The 10,213-nt window shown below is 38.1% G+C and overlaps 1 protein-coding gene across 1 annotated transcript; it reads left to right on the forward strand.

Annotated features, from left to right (window-relative positions):
- The first annotated feature begins 266 nt into the window (after positions 1 to 266).
- spopla (speckle type BTB/POZ protein like a) lies at positions 267 to 10,140 on the forward strand. The gene is made up of 12 exons (XM_026376630.1): positions 267 to 434; positions 1,505 to 1,587; positions 3,616 to 3,733; positions 4,074 to 4,195; positions 4,496 to 4,647; positions 4,772 to 4,899; positions 5,662 to 5,839; positions 6,340 to 6,395; positions 6,583 to 6,705; positions 7,805 to 7,947; positions 8,048 to 8,101; positions 8,599 to 10,140. Exons 3-12 carry the CDS (start codon positions 3,656 to 3,658, stop codon positions 8,741 to 8,743), a joined length of 1,179 nt encoding a protein of 392 aa, XP_026232415.1. The 5' UTR covers positions 267 to 434; positions 1,505 to 1,587; positions 3,616 to 3,655; the 3' UTR covers positions 8,744 to 10,140.
- The last annotated feature ends 73 nt before the right edge of the window (positions 10,141 to 10,213 follow it).

Here is a 10,213-nt window from a genome sequence, read left to right on the forward strand (position 1 = left end):
ATTTATGGCCCTAAAAAGGCAGAGTTCCCTGTTTATGTGATTTTATTTAGCATGGTGCATGTTGCAAAAATATATTAATAGGCCATTAAATAAGGCTATATTTTAACAGTTCATGCTACAGTGTGAAACAATGCACCTATCACTATTGGTTTTTCATTTGTATTTGGGTTTAATGCAGTGGTTGAAGTCTGGCCCAGCTGACAATGAGATGGAACAGGACGTTATCCACGCGCGTGCGCAGTAGCTCTATTTTCTAGCCTGAGAAGCTACAAGCCAGCTAGACAGATGTAAGCTAGCACAGATATAAATTAGACAAAGAAACCTTGTGAAGAGACTGAGTGAAAAAGACTTTAAAGTTACGGAGGGTGAAAGGAGCAAGTGTGACACAAAGCTATATGCGTTATCCGATTTATATGGAAGTATGAAATTGAAAGGTACGCAGCCATCAAGTCTTTTTAAACTTTTTGTGAGCATCAGTGCAGAAATTAGCTTTGCTTGTTGCTAGTTAGCCGCCGTTGTTTTCCCACCAGCAGATTGTATCGACCCGGGTTTACGTTAGCTTGGTTGGTTAGCATCCTGTCACAGGAATAAGGGAAGGCCTTTGTTTAATACCGGGTAGTGTGGGATCTGTAGCTACATGGCTCTACAAATTTAATTTAAGGTATCGTAAGCTAATGTATTTTATAGCAGAAGAGGGACGTTACCATTTCAGTGCCAAGTGTGCGCGGTAGTAACGTCATGCGAACAGATTTATTGTTATTTTGTGTTCAAGCTAGCTGATCAGTTGGCTGCTTTTGCGGTCTGAGGCTAAAGCTAAGTTAACATTAACGTTAATCTTGCTACATGGAGAACACAGCTTGGGTTAGCTAAATGCGTATGGCACACACAGTTCATAGATTTGATAAATATAACTGTTCTTCTTTTGAATTATTAGCTTTATTCTATGCTAAGATAGCATACCGTTAAATGTTAAGTGCTATTGATAATGGAAAATTGGTGTTGACACTTCAGCTGATGTTACGCTAACATTGAGCTGTTGCTTCCTAGTGATATCGGTTTTTAGCAGACACGTCCGCTTCCATTTTAATAGCATTTAAGCTAATGTAAGATGTGAAATTCATTAAAGATATAACGAGTTATTTATCAACTAATGCAAATTCGCTAGATGCCTTTCCGGGTAGCACGAATTCTGTTGTATTGAAGGCGAGGTAGCATTAATCCAGCTAACGTGCTAGCCAAACAAAGTTGCAGGTAAAGTTAGCCGATTTAACTGACAGTGAAGATTATCAGTCATCCAGGTGAGGTTATTTGGAAGTTGCCATGAACCAACTTTAGATAATTTAACTGACTATCTTATTGTGACAGTCAGTTATATGCTAGGCTGTCCCTTCATTTTAGGATAACATAGCATCCCTGAACAGCAAGAGGCTCTCTAGATCTCTATTTTATTCATTCATATTTATATACTTACATATTCATATTAATTTGTATCTTTTTTTTCAAGAGGGGCACATGGAGATGGGGCCATGAAGGATCCTGTGATAACTTAGAAAATACTCATCTTTGTACACTTCAACCATTCAAGAGGTGATGAGAACGTTTTAATTTCAATGCTTATGCTGCATGATTAAACCATGATTTAGCTGTTATAGCTCAAGGTGACTCAGTTGCAGCAGTCTACTGTACCAAGCATTTGAACTTGTCACTGAAAACTCAATACTCCATTAATATTCCATTAGTAATACTTTGTGTTACATCATAGATTTAAGTTTAAGTGTGAAATGCAAGTCTGAGACATCAGATGTCTGTTTATAGTCCTTGATTGCATGGTAATATGTGCACATTGTCTCACAATTTGAATACTTTAAGCCTCAAACAAAATATTGGAAATGGAAAGAAATTTTGGAGAATGACATTGTAAAGAAAGGGAGAAAAGGAGGAACAAGTGCTGCAGAGGATACACTCAAAAACAATTAGTCATTATGTGTGAGTCTTGCATTTAGCAGTAAGTTTGAATATAAGACAATATAAGACAAGTTGAATAATAAAGCCCTGATTCTTATTTGCCAGTTGTCACAGAAATATTCAACAGGCTAGACCAAATTTATACATGTTTAAGGACTGGAAATACTTTAGTCTGAGATGGCTCGATCAGAGGGATGACAGGGGTTTAGAGACTTTGATATGAACTGAACTTGGTGAGAAAGATAAAATTAAATGTGCTGACACTCAAAAGCAGATGTGTCAGTTAAGGAAGGAATTGAGATTCAGCTTTAATCAGAATGCACTTGTGTGAACATGCTAGTTTTTGTTTTGGCTTTGACATATTGCTGCCTTTACACTCTTGCAGATTAAGTGAATGAAATTAACACGCTTTGCCACAAAAAGAGTCATTTATAATGACTAAACACATGCTGCATTTGCTTTTATCACCATTGTCTACAGATGTTTGCTGGCCAGGAGTTAGTGGACAGTGCTAGTTTAGTAACAATTTTATTCATCTCACCAGTGAGTCAGCTGTGTGGCATAAGTTGTTTTCCACTGTGTTTCCACTTAAATGATCTAGATAACAATTCATGTGTGTCGTCCTTCCTTTGCTCATTTACAAATCGAATCAGACTGTTGAAGTTGTCAGAAAATCTGTGCACATGATTACACAACTGGTGACTATGGACAAAGCGTAGCAGAACATGTCCTTGGGTATCAAATTAACTTGCTCTTTGCAGATTGCCCCATCTGGCACAACATGCCATTTAGTGATCAGAATTAAAGCTGTACAACTGTCAAGTGGACTGAATTTGTGCTACGTACAGTATTTATTCAAATATGCCACCATCACAGAATATATTACTTAAGTGGAAGTTCTTTTGTACCTGTAAGATGTGTGCAGTTCACCTTCTGTGTGGATTTATCCCAAATGGAAAATGGATTACTAGTGGACCAGTATTTAGGCAAAAAGCTTTCTACTATTAATGTACAGCACGTAAAGGAGAGAAAATTGTGCCGTACTACTATTTGGTATTATTAGCTATTTGGAAAGTTTTGAGATAATAAAGTTCACCTATTAACAGTATTTTTTCCCTAAATTGCAAGTATAATGTTGCATTTTCCTCCCTCTCTTAAGTGTGTTTCTTTATGGTGGAAGAAAGTTTTACATTTCACAGAATAGCCAGTTGATTTCTTTACAACTCCAGTAGTCACATTGACATTGACCCTTCGAGGACATAAAAGTGACACATTCCTGTGTTTCACCAGTTTTTCATTACTTATTTCTCTTTACAGTCTGATGTTGGTGAGTATAACTTTTCTTAAGCTGTGACGATGTGCATTCATATGACTACGTTGTCAAGAACTGTAAAATGTCAGAATCTTGATAAGGAAGTTTGTGCCAGACTTTAAGTCCAAACGTGCTTCCCATGGAGGTACACACGTCTTCCCATCTGTGGCCGTGAGCTGGCGTTCCACAACCATCAAAGTGCTCATACTTCTGTCTTTGCAGGAGCTGCCACTTGATCTGTGAAGAAGTACTGTTACTGAGGACTGTTATATAAGCAAAATATAGGCTGTTTTTTTGTGCAAAAATAATACTTCTTATTTTTGTTTTGGATTGATTAGTGCTTTAAGGAGGTGAGTGAGTGGTACCCCTAAACCAGCAATGTCACGGGTTCCCACCCCTCCTCCTCCTGGGGAGATGTCAAGTGGACCTGTGGCAGAGAGCTGGTGTTACACACAGGTATGGGCATCAGGAACCTCAGTGTATAATGTTCTGTTCATGAAGGTTATAGAATTCATAATGTTTGATACAAATCAGTTTTAGATGTAGCTTCTTTAACAGTTTCATTACATATAGAGAGTACTGAGAAAACTGAGCTCTGGCATTTCTGTCCAGTCATACTGCTATTTTATTTTATTTATTTATTTATTTAGACTTTGTTAACAAGCCTTTCCAATCCCTCCAAGTCATATAACCTTTTAATCCAAGAGTGAAAAGTTATTACTGTATTTTTAAAGTGGGGATATAGAACCTGATGTGCTTTGGTCTGATGGTTGTGCATGTTTCTTCTGGTTCGAAGGTCAAAGTAGTGAAGTTTTCCTACATGTGGACCATAAACAACTTTAGTTTTTGCAGAGAAGAAATGGGCGAGGTGTTAAAGAGCTCAACCTTCTCCTCTGGTCCTAATGACAAAATGAAATGGTCAGTACTAAAAATATTTCTCTGCAGGGCTTGGAAATTAAAATCCTTAATTACTTAAATGCATTTGATTTATATTTGTAGTTTTGTTACATCTAGTTTCATTTCCTTCAACATCAATGTCATTGAAAAATCTATATGTTATATTTTACTGTGAGAACTCAAAGTGATAATTACATGAGTCTCAATATGATAAAATCATCCCTTAAGGCTCTTTATAGTGTTAGAATAGTGATAACAGCAGTAATGGCTGTCTCCTCTATTTTGATCACTGATGTGTAGTGGTATCTGTTTACTTTTCAGGTGTCTTCGAGTCAATCCAAAAGGACTTGATGATGAAAGCAAAGATTATCTGTCACTGTATTTACTTCTTGTTAGTTGTCCAAAAAGTGAAGTCAGAGCGAAGTTCAAGTTTTCTTTGTTGAATGCTAAAAGAGAGGAGACAAAAGCAATGGGTGAGTGGAGATGATCAGAAAGTTAACTTCCATTTCTTTACATTTGGGGATCTTTTAATAATGCTGCTGCTTTTCATTTCAACATAAAGGCAATAACCAAAGTCTTCTATTCTTGTCATTACAGAAAGCCAAAGAGCATATAGATTTGTCCAAGGTAAAGACTGGGGCTTCAAAAAATTTATAAGGAGAGACTTCCTCCTAGATGAAGCCAATGGGCTCTTACCAGATGACAAGCTCACCCTCTTCTGTGAGGTAATGTTCTGCTGTTTACTTGTATTAAGGTTGTAAATTAGGGTTGTATTATTCTCATACAAAAGACGTTTTCAGAATAAAAAAGAATTTTCTGGTCTCCTCATTTATTATTATTATTATTATTATTATTATTATTATTATTATTATTATTATTGTTGTTGTTATAAGCTTCTGTTCTATTTGGTCTAAAATCATGGAATTGTTGTACTAAAAATATTCATCAAAATCAGATTACTGTCATATTGATGCATTTATACCGCTTGTGTAACCTTTAGTTTATCAGGCTCGAGTGTCTTAATTCTTGTCATGAGACATTTCCACCCAAGTGTTCGTTTTAGTGCCATTTAACTACAAGTATACTGCTGGCATTTGCTTCAAATAGCATTAAATTGTTCTTCCATCATTTACAATGACGCTTGTTCTCAAAATAATTTAATTCAGCGTGTCAAGAAAAATAAATGTCTCCTGACATGTTCTTTCAAGGGACAAGTTAAATTAAGTGTCAATGTATTTTGATGTAAATGCAATTGGCTGAGTTCTGCCAGGGCTAGACTGTGTGCCGGAGTTTGGTTGCAAAAAGATTCTACAATTTCAGGGAAATTGCCACTCTGATAAACAAATTACATTCAGATTAAAGACAGAATGCCTTCTCTAGCCAATTGGATGTTTGAGCATGAGTTAATTAAATTTGCTGCTGAATTTGTTAGTGTGTTCATCCCTGATGAGATGGCTTCACTGTGTTCTATCTGTTCTCATCTACAGGTAAGCGTTGTCCAGGACTCTGTTAACATTTCGGGACAGTCCAATGTGAACATGCTGAAAGTACCGGAGTGTCAGCTGTCTGATGACCTGGGGAACCTGTGGGAGTGTTCACGCTTCACAGACTGCAGCCTCTATGTGGGAGGACAGGAGTTCAAAGCCCACAAATCCATCCTTGCAGGTAGAACCATTGTGGACCCCCAAACCCATAGCAAGCAACAATCAATAGAGAAAATGGACCCTAGCAGGACATAACTGTGTCTGTTCTTAATGGCCTCGCATGGAGAGGCATAAGCACCTGAAAAAGCTTCACAGGGTCTGTAGTCCTGGCTTGATTTGTAGCGGCCTAGTTCTGCAGCGGGCTCTAATCCACCCCACTACCCCTGCTTGGCCCTTCTTGACCCAGATGACTGTAGGATTCAGGAGATTGAGAGGCTGTTCTCCTCTCCAGCTTGTCTCCATTAGACATGGTGGCAGCTGCAGTAGTCAGGGGGAAATGCTGACAAAGTGGCAGCTTTGTGGATTTAGCAACATTTTAGAACTGCAATAGTTCACTATAAATGTCTTGCAGACAACTACTATATGTCCCGTTTTAAGATGTATCTCTTGATTTGTTTTGCTAACATGGTCAGCAAAATGATTTCCCATTTAATTTATGTGTTCAATTTATTTATTCGACAGCGAGGTCGCCTGTCTTTAATGCAATGTTTGAACATGAGATGGAAGAAAGTAAAAAGGTAAGAATAACTAGTCACAATTGTTCGTTTTTTTTTGTTTTTTTTTACACTGTATCAGTTGTCGTATGATCATTTAATCCGAATAATCAAACATTCATAACAATTTTTGCTTGATAAATGTTCATCCTTTAAAATAGATGTGGCAGAGCCTTTATGAGTAGTAAAGAAAACCTTTTGTCTTTTCCAGAATCGTGTCGACATAAGTGACGTGGACCCAGAAGTTTTTAAGGAAATGATGGGCTTCATCTATACTGGAAAGGCCCCTAATCTGGAGAAGATGGCAGATAATTTGCTGGCAGCTGCAGATAAAGTAAGTATCTAAATATCAAAACTTGGCTTATTTTTTTTGTAGACATCTGTCTTCCATGTCTTTTTCAAAGCAAAAAGTGAGCTACCTTTAATTCTGGCTTTGTCAGAATGGCCAGTTGGCATTAGCACCCACTTTACACCCTGATCCAGAAAGCAGTAAGAGCTAAGACTTTTACTTCTGGCTCTGTTTTTTCATTTGTTATTATAGATCTTTGTGGTATTTCTCAGTGGCTGAATGTGACCAACTTCTTTCTAGAGAGACTTGGACCGTTATTCCCATATTTAAATTCTATAATGTCCTCCCTTTCTCTGATAACTGGAAGTCTGAACATTAATGCAAATTCGTGAACACCTGCAAAACATAATTTAATACAGAATCACTTTTAATGAATATGACTGGATTCTTTTAAAGCTTATAATTCTGTGGAGGATTATGTGTTTCTGATTTAATTCAACAGAAATTATTGCTGCTGCAGTTGGTGATGATGTTTGTTTTGTGTGTGTCGCGCTAGTGGGAATGTTTTGTGTCATCTTGGTACACAGATGTGAAGACAAGTACAGACGGTACAAAGCCACCACATGTGAGAAAAGAGTTGCTAAATTAAAGGTGGAGAGGGATATCAAATTAATATTTAAACTCAGTTTGCTGTTTAGACCCTGCTTTACACGCAAATGTATTTCAAAGTGATATGTTGCCAGTGAACGTACGCATTTTGCAGCTTATATTAGGTTGTATTCATAATTGGCGCAGTATTTCCTTGTTTCAGGGTAAGTATCACAGATATCATACTGATCATAGGTTTGATGGGGTTTTAATTGAGTAGTGAACCAGAATATTAAGCAGCAACAACCTTAATTCGTTATCCACAATCACCCTAATTATTAATTGATAATCATACACCATGTGGTGAAAATGCATAACCCTTTTTTTTAACATCAGCGTTACGTCAGCCTGTTTTTGGGTCCTGGCCTCTTTTTCTTCCTCCCCGTTGCACTTGTAGCTTTTGTTTGCGCTCAAAACCTCAACCCATGAGCATCCATGCTGCATCTAGGATGTAACCTCTGCTTTTTGTGCCCCCACCCCTCACCCTCCACCCCAGTATGCTCTGGAGCGTTTAAAGGTCATGTGTGAAGAGGCGTTGTGCAACAGCCTTTCAGTGGAGAATGTGGCCGACACCCTCATCTTAGCAGACTTGCACAGTGCCGAGCAGCTCAAAGCACAAGCCATAGATTTTATCAACAGGCAAGTATTGCTGGGAAAAAAAAAAACTCTAGTGATAAATTTCTGCTGCCATTTCTGTTTACCAGCCCTGAATGCTTACCTTTTTATCTCCTTGCCATAGGTGCAGTGTCCTGAGACAGCTGGGCTGTAAAGATGGAAAGAACTGGAATAGCAAGTATGTAATTAGCTGATATATGTGACACAAGATTAATAACGCGCTCTTATCTCTTTCCCCAACCAGATGCATTAGAATTCATTGTTTTAGCCCTGGCAGACAGAGTGCTATTTGCCTTTTCAGTTTGAACCGCCATATCTATGTATCCGAGTTATTAATAGACTCATACCTGCATAAACCCTGGAAATGGAGTATTTGTAGAATTTTAAAAAGAAGGGAGGTGGTCGCTATGTGAAGTTTTCCTTTTAAATGATGTAGTGTGTTATTATAGGACACCTTGAAACGTTGAACTTCTTTCCGTCTCGGTTGTATTCAACACGTGAAGACGTTCTGACCGCATTGATTTCAACCTGTGCACATACAGAAAGCGCTAATGGGCCTTTTCAAGTTCACCGGGAAACTTTAGCTTTGTCATTACGACCTCATTTATGTTTATTGATTTTTAATGTGCACATTCTTGGGTCTGAGTGTTAACTTCATTTTGCCTGTGCTTACAGTCATGCTACAGATATAATGGAGACTGCAGGCTGGAAGTCAATGATCCAATCCCATCCTCACTTGGTAGCCGAGGCCTTCCGTGCCCTGGCTTCAGCACAGTGCCCACCCTTTGGTCTTCCCAGAAAGCGTCTAAAACAGTCTTGACTGCCTGACTGTGCCCCAGGACTTTACTGGAGGTGTGAAGCATGGGTTTACAAAGGAAGGACTAGGGAGGGTAACACTCTTATTTCCACCAAAACTGAACACACTTGAATAACGAACAGTGGAGCTTTCTGGCAGGGAATGTGGGGAGGCTGGCATGTGGACGACTCACATCAATGGATTGGGGGGGGGAAATTGGTTCAGTCGGTATTGCTCGCTTGCTTTGCTTCCCCAACTGAATTCTGTTCAGTCTGGGTAGCAAGTCAGGCTGTCTGCTACTGTGTTTTCTCCTGTAATTTAAAAAATGGCCTTAATATATCTGCCATTGCTCTGGAGCTTCCCTAGAGTACTTTGTCTATTTTACTCTGTGCCTGCCTTGTCACAAAGACCAGGCCTCCTCCAGGTTGCACTAGTTCCCATGAATAGTCATTTTGATATGGAGTTCTATAGGAACGTAACAAAGGTTTAACTAAATGGGAAATATTATATACCTGTAATGTTTAGCCCGTTTTGTGACTAGACATTATAAAGCATGAACACTTTCAGTGCAAGGTCAGTTCTTTACACTTTTTAAAAGATGTGTATGCCCCATATTGATGGCACCATTTCTATGTAAATGACAGTTGAACCATCTTCAGAAAATCAGTGTACAAGGAAAGTCTGTTCTATTGCATATTTGTGGGGGGGGGGAGGTAATCTGCCATTATGAAGACCCAGTGTCAATCCTAATAGTAAACACAGAAACCTTTCTGTACTTTGGCCCTAATATAGAAAAACATTGGAAGCATATGGAAGTATTTACGGTCTCCCATTTGAATGACATAATCCAGATCATACATCTGTGAACTGTTATAGATTCAATTGAGAATTTTTTTTTTAATTCTTTTTTTTTTTTTTATTGCCAACTTGCAAATATATATTCTCAATATATTGTGGTTAACTAAAAGTGGAGAGACAGATGCATGGTCATGTTATTGTCCAAGAAAGTGTCCAAGTACCAATTTTGTTTTTAACAATTTATTTTCTGCAATTATGTGACATTTGTGCAGAATTAAATGAATTGAGTATGTACAAACAAATTCCTCTAACATGCTTGGATATTTGTAGGATGCTGAGCATCACTTCTACTGGCAATGTTATTCTGTGTTTGAATGGGGGATTGTCATGTTTATTCAGTCCGTCTCGTATGTAGTGTGATGTGACAGACACTTCGGAGGATTTTGTAAATTAAAAGAGGAGCATCACCTTTACATGATGTTGCTCATCATTCAGCGTTATGTTGAGATGTGAAACGCCTTTTCTTTTTCTTTCCTTTTTTTTTTTTTTTTTTTTGGGTTCGACGCAAAAAAAGAAGGAAGTTGTCTGCAAGAATGCCTGCATTAACCCATTAAAACATTTTCCAGCAGTCTCACTTGCCCCAGGTTTATTATTGTATTTTTAACTGGACTCTGTATGACAAGCGATTTCAGTGTG

This window comes from Anabas testudineus, chromosome 21 (assembly GCF_900324465.2).
Source record: "Anabas testudineus chromosome 21, fAnaTes1.2, whole genome shotgun sequence".
In the NCBI taxonomy this organism is placed as follows: Eukaryota; Metazoa; Chordata; class Actinopteri; order Anabantiformes; family Anabantidae; genus Anabas; species Anabas testudineus.

Excerpts from the sequence above, each read along its gene's own strand:
- spopla (XM_026376630.1), top strand. The coding sequence starts at position 3,656 with ATGTCACGGGTTCCCACCCCTCCTCCTCCTGGGGAGATGTCAAGTGGA. Across the intron at positions 3,734-4,073 it reads AGAGCTGGTGTTACACACAG|GTCAAAGTAGTGAAGTTTTC; the intron begins GTATGGGCATCA and ends TCTGGTTCGAAG. Across the intron at positions 4,648-4,771 it reads AGAGGAGACAAAAGCAATGG|AAAGCCAAAGAGCATATAGA; the intron begins GTGAGTGGAGAT and ends TTGTCATTACAG.